The 14,269-nt window shown below is 43.1% G+C and overlaps 1 protein-coding gene across 1 annotated transcript in view; it reads right to left on the bottom strand.

The window, feature by feature from the left end:
* MCOLN2 (mucolipin TRP cation channel 2) overlaps nucleotides 1–14,269 on the bottom strand; it is a 566,096-nt gene that overhangs the window by 38,145 nt on the left and 513,682 nt on the right. The window contains exon 13 of the mRNA XM_078645573.1: nucleotides 3,644–3,774. Coding sequence (XP_078501699.1) covers nucleotides 3,644–3,774 — 131 coding nt within the window. The remainder of the gene's footprint in view (nucleotides 1–3,643; nucleotides 3,775–14,269) is intronic.

Here is a 14,269-nt window from a genome sequence, read left to right as displayed (position 1 = left end):
CAAGGGTGAGGCCTGTCCTGGCCAATCAGGAGTCTGGGTCTCTTGCTTTGTTATTGTCTTTTTTTTCTCCACTGCGGTCTGATTCTGTGCCTCCTTTTTAGCCACCATGGATAGAAAGTCCTGTGTCTGGTCAGGTTTATTGTGCAATGTCTGGCTCCTTGCTGGACTGACACAAAAGGAAAGACTCCTAAACTGTGTCACAGCACAAGAATCAGGATATTGGTACACTGAGGAGATGCAGTGTACCATCAGAATCCAAGGATGAATATGTAACGTGTGCATGTATGTTGTAAAGGCCGCCTCAGTTTTAGAGTGGCTCATCTACTTAAGGACCGGTGTTAGAATAACTTGTATTGGTGGTACAGAACTTTAGGTCTCCAAGCTGTTTGAATTTCCACAATCCCAGATAAAATGTGACAACCTGGCCAAAATCTTAACCCAAATGTTCCAGTGCAGTCTATGAGTCTATTACTTGTTCACACCCTGCCTGCATATTAAAACCCACATGGAAGCCAATGGTGGAAGTAGCATGCCACTCCTGCAAAGGCTTTTGGTCAAGCAACTAATTCCTTTTAAGATAGTCTGTCTCATGCAAATGGTCTTCCATTATTTAGCCCAAATATTTATCAGACCTCAAAATTTGTTGTGCTAGAAAACTTATTCTGGGACAGCTTTCAGGGTCCTGGTCCCTCAACCATGACCTATATGTTTTGTAAATGCTCCTGGTGATCTTTTTTCCCCCATCTGCAGTGCAGTTGTGCAGCACACAAATGCATTTGTTAGATGTGTCAGCCTTAGGATGGTCTTCCTCCAAACGTTTTGCCTACTTACCTCCTTGCTTGTGCTGAAATTTGTTTTTTCTTGCCGTAGGTCTTTGTGCACTTTACTACTGTTAAGCAGTGCTGAAGTGCTTGTGCTCACTTCCCTAAACATGGTTTAATCGGCTTATGCCGGATTGGAATATTTAGTTTACTTATAAGTCCCATGTAGAGTGATATACCATATACCCCGGGCCTGTACATTTATGCTACTAGTGGGCCTACAGCACCTACTGTGCCACCCACTTAAGTAGCACTTTAAAACCTGTTTCAGGCCTGCCATTGCAGCCTGAATTCAGTTTTAAATGGCTGATTTGACTTGGTCATTTAACCCCTTTTCCAAGCCTTCCTTAATGCGGGCCCTAGACAGCCCATAGAACAGGGTGCATTATAATTAAAAGGTTAGATATATACTTTTATGTTATACATATCCTGGTAGTGAATACGCCTAACTTCTTTTTTCACTACTGTGAGGCCTACCTCTCCCTTAGGATAACTCTGATTTGCCTCATTACATTTAGTAAGTGCTAACTTTTGATTGGGACCAGGTATGCAGTTCATTTGAGGTATTTATTAAATTGTAATGACAAATCCCCATTAATGGCAAAGTTGGATTTTTAATAACAATATGAAAATGCGCATTTTGGAAAGCTGCGTTTTGCTGCACTTACCACTTTTGTGCCTGCAACCCGTCTTAGATCACATGACTGGGTATAACAGACTATAAGAACCTGAAAAGGGTTTGCTCTGCCTACACACAAAAAAATTAATACCTCCAACATGGTCACTGTAACCAACTTGCAGCCAGGCGCAGGGAGGCAGGACATTCTATGCACTTCAAATAATCTTTCTAGAAGCTTGTCCCACCTTTCAGAAGAAGGGCAACATGATATAAAAACAGGACCTTTATACCCACTCTTCAGTTCTCTCCTGGACCTGCGGAATGGCTCTCCTAAGTCTGCCTGTTGCTCTGGCCTGCTGAGCACTCTGCAAGACTGCTTTGCTGCCTTGAACTTTCAGAGGCCAGCCCTGCATATTCACTTGAACCCAGGATTACTAGAGTGACTCCAAGGGTTAGTTTTATGGCCTCCTGTTTAAAACCACAGGTACATTAAAGGCTCCCACCATCTTGAACCTGGACCCAGTCTGAATGAGTCCTGAACCCACAAGTTGTGTCCACCCGTCCTGGACCCTTGATTGTTGTGCTAAAGGGTGCTAACATGGCAAAATCTGAGGACTTAAAAATATTTGGGCAAAAAACTGCTGGGAATCAGGAGGAGGCCAGGAGCACCCTACTCGCTTATCCGTGTGAGTCGCATCACCAGTCCAATTGACTCCTCGGTCTTTGCCGTAACTTTCATCTCCACAGCAGCAAATCCTTTTCAGGAGTTCTTGGCCAAACGGGGTATCCGCCCTCTTGGAACTTCTTCGGCTACAGCCCTCTGCCTCATTCCGCTAGAGATTTTCGACTTCCAAAAAATAGAAACTAAGTCTGAACATAGAAATCATCACCATGGCTTTGACTAATGGCTCCACAACGACAACGATCCTGCCTCGGACACAGCCTGCAGCCTTGCCCTGCTGAACTTTACCTTCTCAGAGCATTTTTCTCAAAATGATTTCCAAGGCTGAAGGTTACTGCGACAGGGCCTAATCCACTTCTTGTATCTGAACCACGTGCCATCGCGGCATATTTTTCAACGTTGACCCGGTCTCACGCGACCAGATGTCCGCGATTGGTGCTTTGGTTTTTTAGACACTTGTTTTTACAAAAAAGTTTAAAAATTCAAAACTCCAGTTCAGTTCTGATTAGATTTTTGTTGTTTTGGTGTCAAATAATGTAATACACTTTACTCTATGTTTCTAAAGTGGTGCGAGATTTTTCTTATGTTGTGTTCCCCTTTTATTACTGTTTGTTTGCTGGATGAATACTTTACACATTGCCTCCAAGTTAAGCCTGACCTCTTTGTGCCCAGGTACCCAGGATCAAGCAGAAGCTGATTTGGTAAAATGTTTTGATTCACCCTGCAAGGGATTGTGGTTGTTGGTTAACTAGAGCTCATACCGCAGTCAACTAACAACCCAAATTCTCACAGATATGTTCACCAATGATTTTTATTGTGTCAAAAAATGAGTAATGTGAAATTAGGCTACATATGCTTCCAAACCAAACTCATAAAATGAATGAATGACAACCTGGTACTTCAGTTCATTTACTATTGCACATTTAATTCTGAACACTATGCGGGTGGACCCAGATGCGTCAAGGCACACATGCAGCTCGCGTACGGGATGTCAGTTTGATTATGTAAATGTGAAAAAGTTATCCCTTTAACATTCCACCACTGAGGCTTAGACCCTATTGTGAAATGGCTGCTACCAGCCCATTTACCAGGGTCTAGAGCCTTAAGTAGCCTGGCAAATGTTTGGCCAACAGTGGGGTATTTTCTTTAAATGTCAATAAATTATTTTGCACACTTTGCAGTGGGATTACACAAAAAGCAAACATGCCAATTAGCTTGTTGAAAACATTTACCAGGTTCAGGGGGAAAAAGAAGGTGCATCATGCTATTTAGCAGTCTCTCACTGTCAGAGAGTCAAAAGGCCCTGGAGTAAATGTGGAGAACAGTCAAAAAATTCCAAGAGCATCTTCCTGAAAAGGTGGATTTCCAGCAACCTTAAAGAATACCACTACTAGATTCTTGAAACTAGTAACCTCTAATAGTTGCTTATAAAGCAACCTATTTAAACATTAACCTACCTGCTTTTATTAACATTATACACCACAGAGTATTTGAAGAATATAGAACATAAACCATACAGACCTTTTACAACAGCAAATAAATGGAAGGGATGACATAGCTTCTTTTCTGTTGTTGTCTCTACTAAATACACCATCGCTTTCTCTTAGAAATTCGTGCAAGTCAGTTGCAGGAAATCCATGCTGTTGGTAATTCTACAAACAATGAATGAAGTAAAAGAAAAACTTACCGTTACTTTTGCATGCTATATTTAGAACAGACTTACTATCAAGTAGTTTTTTTTTCTTTTCAGAGAATGACGAGGCACTGAAATTATTTTACCACAGAAATTAACAGTTGATCAGATCATTGACATCGATTCACTAAATGGCATGTGAAGTCTCTTTTTACCGACAGTGACATCTCATGTTGGACATATTACCACTTTTGCTCGGTCCATCCTTAGCGCCTCAACTATGTCCTGTTGAGGGGGAAAGAAAGATCATGGTTCAAAACTACAGAAAGAAACAAGTATTTGCAAAGCCAATAGGTCTCGCCGTAGGAACCAATTAGCTTTGCAAAATAATTTTGGTTATGCTGTGCAGTATGGCCAAATGGGGAATATGACATAATGGTAAGAGTATGCATCATGACGTATGCACAAGCCTACTAAATTATGCAGGCACCATTTTGTTTTAATGTACGGATCCGAGCAGCATCTTTCAATACAAAAATAATTAAAATGAAGCAGCACAAAGTTCCCTTTTTGACATGGTCATCCCCTCTTTTTGCCTGGTATTTGATGTGATGTGATTTTGACTGGAAGTGCACTGGGTTCCTGCTAACCCAGACTTCAGTACCAGATCTCTTTCCCACAAACTGTGCAATTGTACCTCAATTGGAAATACCTTTAGAAATACTTGTAAGTCAATATTAAAAGGTACCCCTAGGGCTAGGAGAAACCTTTATGGGCTGAAGGACAAATTGTGGCACCCTGAAGGCTCCTCACCAAACACAAAACGACTGCCACTGCAGGCTGCGTGTCTTGGTGCAGACAAAAGTGAAAATATGTCTGGGCACACATCCCTGTGTGCCATGCCAACAGACACTGCAAGCAGTATATAGGTACGTCACTACTACGGCAGGCCTTACAGCCCTAAGGCAGGGCCCCCTATAATACATGAGGGCCTATTTGCACAAGCAGATGCGCCTCTGTGCGGGTCAGCTCTTTAGCTACCAGTACAAGCGCACAGGGAAGTCATTTTGAGTACGTGTTGGACAATGGTGAAAATGAGTTCCCCAGCTACATGATGGCTTCACTAAAAACAGGGTTGATTGGTATCAAACATCTCATATTAATAAACCACCACTGATGCCAGTGTTGGATTTATTGATACATGCACACAGAGGGCATCTTAGAAGTGCCCCTTTTAAACCTACCACCTACTGGTGTGCTTGCTGACTGGTTGTCGGCAGTCTGCCACTAGAGACAAGTTTCTGACCAACAAGGGTGAGGGCCTTTGCTCTTAGGTGGACAGAAATCAAGCCTGCTCAGGCAGGGGGTGCTTACACCCCCGCCCACAGGATGACCTGCAGATTAGCATTTCAAGGCTGGGGACCATAAAAGAGTCCCTCGTCTTTGGTATGCATATCAGGCTTCTCTCACACGAGAAGAAGCTGAACCCCTTTGTCCAGGGCCCTTTGGCACCTGGACAGATGGAAAAATTGGCTAGTCAGATAGGCATGCCCACCCTCAGGTCAGTACCACCCCGAAGGTGGTTTAACTGAAGTGGAGGACAATTTCAGAGTTAGCCATTTTGGTGATGGCAAACTTCAGAACTCTGAGACAAGTTTATGCCTACTCCCCACAGGAAGTGGTCATAAAGAAGCGCAGTGGCCTCAGGGGTTGGTAGCCCATTGGCTACTACTGTAAGCTCCCCTAACGCCCCCAAGTTCAGTATTTAGGGGAGGTCCTGGCACCAGAAGATCAGATCCTGACGAACTACAAAGAAGGACATTGAAAAGCGGCGAAAGCAGAAGACTGAAGAAAAGCAACTGACTTGGCACCAGCCCTGCCGGCCTGCTTGCTGTTCCCCTATTGAAACTGCTGAAGAAATCTCATCTTGCAGGTAATCGTACCTCAAAAGCTGGTAGGAAGGTCTGCCTTCAATTAAGGCTCGGGAACTTCAGAGGAGTGGCATAGCTGCTCCCCTGCATCCTGCAGGCACGCCAAGAACAATCAGGACTCTGGAACCGCCTACCCGACGCAGCCAGCACCACTGTGTCCAAGTCCCCCGCGCGATTCAAAGTGGGCCAACTGTGTCAGCGTGGTCTCCAAGCCCTAAAGATACAAAATCCACTTTGAGTTCACCCCTCCTGAACTCCCTGATGTCGCCTGCAGCATCAGTTTGCAGGCCTCCTCAACAGCGAGTGCTACCAGACAAAGAAACCAGACATTGCAGACCCACTGCACCCGGCCGCCCTGGCCCACAGAGAAGAGGACCACCGCTGTCCCCTATCGCCTAGCATCGCAAGACTTGAGCCCTTTAGCTTGGTTCAGCTAGACTAGCCTCAAAGTCGAAACCTGCTGCCTCTTTTCACGAAGACCAATCCCTATAGACTAACATTGGGCACCCAAGAGTGTATTGCACCACTGCACCTGGATGCCGAAGTGCCACTGGAGGTGACCTGCTGGAGCTACCTTGTCCCATCTTATGTCCAGGTGATTGGTCTTGTAAGTCGCTGTACTGATCCTCAATGCAATACTTGTTTTTCCTCCCATAGGATAACATTGCAGCTTCTGAAAAATGCCCTTTGTCGACTTTTTAAAACAAAGCAAATCTCTTGCAAAAAGTAGATCGTATTGATTCTGGTGTATATACATATATATGTAAAAGAATGTTATTTTTATAAACTGCTGTGGATCATTAAGTCGTGCCCATCATTTATGGGCTATTGCTTGTATTTGCAGATGTCCAACACTCCTCTCTGATAAGCCAAAGGCTGCTCGACCACACAACCCCTAGAAAAACACCTTGGGATAAGTGCCTGCTCACTCACATGGGAATCCCTGGACTCTTTGCATGACATACCTCATTTTGGTATAGCATATAAAGAGGCAGCTTCCTATAGAGGCTGCCACAAATGTGTGGTCTGGCCCTCCAAAAAATATTCATAGAAAAATACTGCTCTGGTGGTGAGGGCAATGTAGGAGTGGAAGGGCCAGGTGAAGGAGGAGGGGAAAAGCAGCATAATGAGGGAGATAGAAACACAGAAAACAGGGCCCAATCAAATGGAGGGCAAGAGCAAAAGATTGGGCAAAGCACACGAGGGAGAGAACAAAGAGCGTCAGCGAGCTGGGCAGAAGCACACAGGGAAGAGAGCTAGAAAACACATGCATTCTCATGGAGTGCTGAGCCAAAATGACAAAGTATTTACTTAAAAGTGAAGAGGGTAAAGATACAAGCCCACCAAAAGAATGATTAAAAGGCCATGCTCCATGGTAGGGACAAGCACAGAAAGAGAAAGGCAAAGCAAGCTATAAGTAACCAAGTCAGCTAATGACTGACAATCCATGCCATTCACAGAAATATTTTATTCCATACAAGAATCAGATGACCAGGAGCTGCAAACATGTTCTGCATTGTAGGAGATGCATAATGCAAATAAAACTGAACAAGTAAGTGAAAGGGCAAACTTCCATCGTCGAGGAAGTAGGGAGGATTTGGAAATTACAGCATTTTGCCTCCAAGTCTATTACTGGCAGGAAAGAACAGAGAGGAAGGCAAAGAACGTGCAATTTTACATTTCAATGGAAGTCTGAAGAAAGGCTGCTCATTATGCCCCATGAAGTAATAAAATACAGTTCATTCAATGTGCAGGCATTGCTGCAGGGATTCTGTTTGGAAACAGAACTATGTCTTGGGAGAACAGGACGTCAGAATGTAGGAAACTTAGTCACTCTAGCACATCAGTACCTGCAGGCCCAAATCAGACTAGCTCACATAGCCTCACCTGAACTCCTAACCTTCTAGAGCAACAGGTAATTTAGGCAAACCTACTCTTCAAGGAAACAGTGGAAATAGAGCATCATCTTTCGTTCTCATTCCTACATATCCATAGCTAATAGTAAAGAGACACAAAGAAGTTTACAATGTGTAACAAAACTATTGAAGCCTATTTTGAGGCAAGTATGCTGCGGTTAATACATTATTACAACTAAGGAAAGTAATAAACATTACTAACAGACTGTAAATTATGAACAGCCTGACCATGGTAACAAATATATCTATCTAAGCCTACCCTTACTATCTGAGCACAGGTAGATAGTAGTGATCTCAGGGATTAGCACCAAATACCCTTAACTGGCATGTGTAGTTAGGGACTCTGCATCATAGGTGTAAACTAAGTTTGCGCAAGGCTGCTACATCTGTTCCAAGATTTGTCTCTGCTGGAATTCTCCTTTGAACATCGAATGTGTCGACAATTTTTTTCTTTAAAATATTTTTTCATTGTGGTATGAAATAATACCTACAAGATAACATCTCCATTGTCCCACAACCCCCCTGCCCCTCATCCCATGAAGGAGCAGGCAGCAGTGTCAGCCTTTAACTGTCTAATTAGGTCCTGCAGCAACACAGTACACATATGTTCTGAAAATCATCAAGTACATTTATAACATAATGTACATATGTCACATTACAAGCGATATGAAACGAGAGTGCACATTTGGAGTTTCACCTCGTTCTCATCCGGTTCCAGCACCACACCATCCCTGGTCTGTTGTAATTGTATCAACGCTAACTCCCATATCATCATCCCATCTTGACCTTACCCAGTGCAAATTAGTTAGCATCTCACCCTACATCCAGCACATACCCATTACACCTTTTCCCACAACCATTGCTTAATTGTAGGCAGTCTGAGTGTGATCCTGCATCTAGCAAAGTACTTCTTTGCAACCACTAGTCCCAGTTCAGCAATTTCTTCCACATGTTTGGTGTGTTTAGCCTGGGGCACCAAGCCCAGAACACATAGCTTGGTGGAGGGCTGCAAGGGCAGGCCAGTCAAATCTCACAGTACCTTAAGGACTTCCTCCCAGAAGTCTTATTACTGGACATTCCCACCACATATGTATAATTATCCATACTGCCTGCTTACATTTGGGGCAGCTTGCAGGTGTAGAAGGGTCTAACTTATACAGCCAACTCTAAGTAACAATCTCGGTGTATACTTTTGTAGTGCATCAGTTAGAAATCTTGCACTGTGCGAAACCCTTCTGAAATTTCCAAGGGTGAGGGACCAATCCCGGTCCTCTAGCGCATCACTCAAATCTGTCTCCCACTACAGCCTCAATGAATCAATACGGGGTGCATCATTTGGTAGGAGCAGTGCATGTAATCTAGTGATTAGCTTTCCTTACCCTCCCATATCCAATAGTACTTGATTAAGAATGTCTGTCTGGTTCCTGTGGAAATCCCACCCAGGCCTTGCGGATGGCACAGCTAACCCTGTATAAGCTAGAAAGCACCCCCTGTCATTCTCCCTATGTCACAAAAGGTAGCGTAGCTCGTCAGTCGGCCATCCTCGAATAGGTGCCCCAATGTGTCTGTGGAATCACACCTCTACCCTGGTCTCAGAAACATTGGCAAGATAGGGCTAATTCCCGATAACCATGGTATCAGCTGACATATCTGGGTGAGAGCCTGAAATCCTTAGATAAAGAAGAAACCTAAAACCTGGCTTTTCATGCAAATCTAAGCCTTTTCATATTCTGATCTCACTGCTCACGCCGGGACACTTCTTGGAGTAGCTGTGCGTGTTATAAATTGCTATCATATCATAAAATGAGTAACCATCTCTTCTTCCTATGGACCAGCGGTGGGGCTAAGAGTTTGTGGCTTAACCAATCTTTCTAATATTTCAGTCTACGGATTAGTATGTTGTTCCATGAACCATGTTGCCACATGCTATAAGTGGGAAGCTCAATAACAGCTATAAAATGCAGGGCCTGTAACCCTGCACTATTCCAGGGTAACTACAGCACTCTCAAGTTAACACGCTAATACTGATCTTGATTTGCCCCATGAGTGACAACGGGAACTTCAGCCACCAACGGGTACTACGTTCCCACTATTTAGCAGGGCTCCCAGATTTGAGTCATAAGTTTGAGCCATGCTAGAACTCAAATAGGGGTCATTTGTACTTGTATGCCAGGAAAGTACCTCTCTCATCCAACCCAGATGCCTGTATCAGGTAAATGACGTATGTATCTGCATTCAGTGTAAATCCCAAATGTGTCCCCACCTCTGTGATTGTCTCATGCATCGCAGGCCATGAGCATTCAGGGTCTTGCATGGTCAACAAAATATCATCAACATAGAGGGAGATAATCTTCTGCTTATTCCCAACCATCACACCCTCCACCTCGTGTCTCTATCGTATCCATCTCACCAAGGGCTCAATGACAAGAGCAAAGATCAGCCTTGAAAGGGGACACCCCTGTCTAGTCCCTCTTGCCATTGGCCGGCTGTCAGATAGCCTATTGTCTACCTTCACTCTGGCTTTACTGTCCATGTAGAGTAACTATACCCATTTTAAATAGGTGTCACCCAGGTCATAGGGTCCCAGTGCATGATTTATGCATATCCAATCAAAGGTATCAGATTCCTTATGGGAATTCCAAACTGACAAGCGCACAAGGCTGCCCCACTCTTAAGATCTGCTCTGTAATGATGAATGCCTTCCTTATGTTAGTGGTGGTAGTGTGCCCCCCCCCTACAAACCCCACTTGGTCTGGGTGTATTACTCCCCCTGCCACCTTAACCAAACAATGAGCCAAAAGCTTACAAAGATCTTCGCATCCACATTAATCATAAATCATGAACGATAGGATTAGCATGCATCCCTTCCTAGTTTAGGCAGAACTGTAGTGTAGTTCCTATAGTCCCAATAGGCTCTGGCCATTGGAATAATATATCCTATAGATTTGACTTAGGACTGATGTCAACTAGGTCTCAATCGAATATACTAAACTTAATTGTGTGTGTGCCAGCTAACTCAGAGGTCACTAGAAACGTTCTCGAATACACAAGAAGGGATTTGTTTCTGACCACCGCATAAACATGACAACTTTGTTTCCCAAGAATAAGAATATATCTCTCAGAGTTGCGGAAACAATAGATGAGTATTTCACTCAGTCAATCGTGCATGCTTCGTTTCTACAGAGTTGCAGAGAAATAGTGAGACAGGCGTTTGTAATAAAAAGGGTTTATAGAACAGTCTTCTTTCTAATGCAAGAGAGGTGAACTGCTACAATCGTTCAGATTGCAAAGTATAACGCGTACAGCGTAAACAGTAATCTGAAATACTGTAAGAGCATTGTATGGTTTCTAAGCCATATAAAAATACATACATAAATAACGTTGACTAAAATACTCAACTGGTGCTTCTACAATACGCCTACCCTAATGTACATAACCTAAGTCTAGTACGTGGGAAGAAGTATGTATTGTGTAGCATAGGTTTAGTTTTTGCCAAGAATCTACCAAAGGTTTCTCTAGGTTCTAATCAGCTCCATACCTTGTTACAATGAAAGGGGTCTGGTATCTCTGTTTCGGGACTCAATTTCCCAACACCCTGCAAGGGGAGCCAGAAACACTGGAGCTGGATTCTCGGCAGGAGAAGGGCAGCTTCCTGATCAGTGCGTCAGCTGGAGAGTCTGCTTCCTTCTGTACTTGCTGTAGAAAGCTGCGTTGGGCAAATAGGTCTTCAAACTGAACCACCGTATCTTGCTAGAGCAAGTGAAGGTATATTTATACCTGGAAGGCGTTTAGGAATGCCATAGTTTGACGTAAAGTCGGGCCTATGAACGTCAAGAAAGAACCCCTTGGGAATAGTTGTTCTTTGTAAAGTAACTGAGTTCTTGGACAAATCAATATTCAAGCAAGGGGAAGTCCCTGACTGCTTAAGCTGGATTTCTAAGAAGTCATTGTGACGTTTGCTACGGGTGGAAGTAGCCATGCCTGTATTTGGATAGCATGGGCTATGCCTAAATAAGTGTTTGATTTCTATGCCTATATAGGGGCAATGTGAATTGTACCCATATAAGGGCATGAATTGGAAAAATTCACTCGGAGCTTAAAACGCCACACAACAGAACCACTATACACACCCCCCTTAGTGTAGCAGGTAACACTCCCAGTTGAAATACATCCCGAGACATGGCTAACAATAGTGCACACAGTAAATCTACATACTTCTTATAGAATTCAAATGTCAGGACATTATTCCTTGGTGTTTTCCCGGTCATTTGTTTGCTAGCACAGTTTATATCAGACATGTCAATCGGGGTGTTTAGTATCTCTTACTGTGTCATCCGCCACTGATAGCTGCGCTTTATCTAGTGTAGCGGTCATCCCTGCCTCCTCGTGCCCACCCTGGCACATGTACAAATTAAAGTAAAACTCTGCAATACTGTGTAAGATATCCTCATGTGTTGTGAGTGTTACTCTTTGTGCATCTTTAATTGCAACTGCTTTTATATAGCACTTGCTACCTCTGATGAGGCACCAAAACACTTTTCATTTGAGTGGCACGCTACTACGGAACCCAAAAGGATTAGTTATGAAATAGTATAGGTGAACATGGGAGTCCGATGTTTGGGTTGAAAAGGATAGCAGAGGGATAGAAGACTGAGGTCTTTGCATTTATAGAACGTGTGGTACCACTGATGAGGCGTCAAAGTGCTTTCAGCGAGTAGCACCCTAATCCGGAACCAAAACAAGGTTAGTGGTGAATTAGGATAGGGAAATATGAAACTAATTTGAGCGGAGGGACATGCAAATCTGTTTGTTGGATTGAAAAGGAAAGTGGGTGCATAGAAGAGGGAAGGATCTAGAAAGTGTTTATTTGGAGATCATAGCAGCAGGAGGAGGTTTGGGATGAGGGAAGGAGGGAGGGGCTAAGAGTCCGGGGGGGGAGGAGTCAGAGGAAGGGTTTAGGAAGGCTTGTTTGGGAGATCCGAATAGTAAAATAGGTTTGAGATGATGCAAGGAGGGGTAGAGTAGGGAAGAGTCTAGAAAGGGTTATATTGAGGATCTTTGTAGTCAGAGTGGAGGTAGAGGATATACTGAGAGAGGCATAGGATGAGAAAGAGTAGTGCATTGGACAGACTAGTAGATTGAAGTTTGGGATGAGTCAGAGTTGAGGTAGAGGATATATTGAGAGAGGTATAGGGTAGTGCATTGGAGATGTGAATGGGAGTAAAGTAATAAATATAAAGATACATAAGAACATGGAAGGTATGTATGTTCAAGTAAGGTAATATATAAAGATTTCATTGTATTAAATAAACTCAGACTTTCAAGTGCTGCTGTTCTTTAAGCTGTGATATATATATATATATATATATATAATATTGAAGCAATTGTAGATTAGTTATCTTGAAAATGTATTTATGCAGTGACCTATATACATGCTAAACATAGAAAAATATGACCATAAGTAATATGTACATTTGTTAAGCAGACCTAATGAAAATCTATACATTAACAAGATTATATATATTTATACAAAGGAATAAACATATCAAGGTTCACATATATAATCCAAATAACTGCATATCTACACAGGGATATACTGTATATTTATGTTTGAGTATGGTGGTTATGTGGGGGATGAGCCAACTGTTCAGTAGTCTTCTGAAGCTGAAAATAAGGTAGTTATTCATTGATCTTATGTTTGGGGGTACAGAGTGCCATAGTTTGGCTCCTTGAACAGAGAAGGATGTGTCACCTATGGATTTTTCTTTTATGGTGGGATTTTGAGGTGAGGTGCCAATCTAGAGCTGCAGTTCCTTTGTTGAATGTATTTGGTGATTTCATTCCTGATGAAGAGCAGCCCTGTGCCATGTATCAATTTGTGGGTGATGCAAAGCAGCCTGAATGTGGATCTTCTGGTAACCAATCTAGGGCCTTCAAGGCAGGGGAAATGTGGGCTTTCAGCTTTATATGCAAGAGTAGGCTTTTCATAGTTGTTACAGCTGAATCATGATAGAGGCTATTGCCATAATCGAGTATTGACAGAACAAGTGAGATAGTGGCCTGGAGCTCGTGTGGAAATCCCAGGTGGGTGAAAAGCATTGCAGAGTTTTTATAGTAATGAAGCTGGATCTTTCTAGTTTGTTCAGTTGGACTTTCATTGATAGCATGGAGTCCATGGTAATTCCAAGGCTTCCTACGTCCTTACATACTTTAGGCTGTGTTCCCAGATCATCAGGTCAGGCGGTGAGAGGGTCATCATTTTTCCAATCACCACACATGAGTATTTCCGTTTTGGAAGCATTCAATTTTAGATGGCTCCATGTCATCCACTGATCAAAAGCTCTGAGGCAACTGAAAATTTGTGAGTTTCCAATGTCGTTTAAGGCTTTCCAGTTTAAGGAGCATTTGTGTCTCATCTGCATAGTTATAGTATGCGAGGTGTAACGGATTGATCAGTGACGCTATTAGCGTCCCAGTCTATTTCCCTGTTCATACTGGATCTCAGTGTAAGTCTTGTAATCATGGTGGTCCAGGATTTCACGTGCCGTATCTAGCTCCCCCTGTAATACTTGACAGTCCTCCCAAACCGCTTTCGCGTGTGGGCCTGTTGATCTAGGTCTCCTATTCGCTGTTCCAAAGTTATGACCATGCATGTCAAAGATGGACA

This window comes from Lissotriton helveticus, chromosome 1_1 (genome assembly GCF_964261635.1).
Source record: "Lissotriton helveticus chromosome 1_1, aLisHel1.1, whole genome shotgun sequence".
NCBI lineage: Eukaryota > Metazoa > Chordata > Amphibia > Caudata > Salamandridae > Lissotriton > Lissotriton helveticus.
Note: the sequence above shows the minus strand (reverse complement) of the source record. Positions and strands in the feature narration are given on the sequence as shown.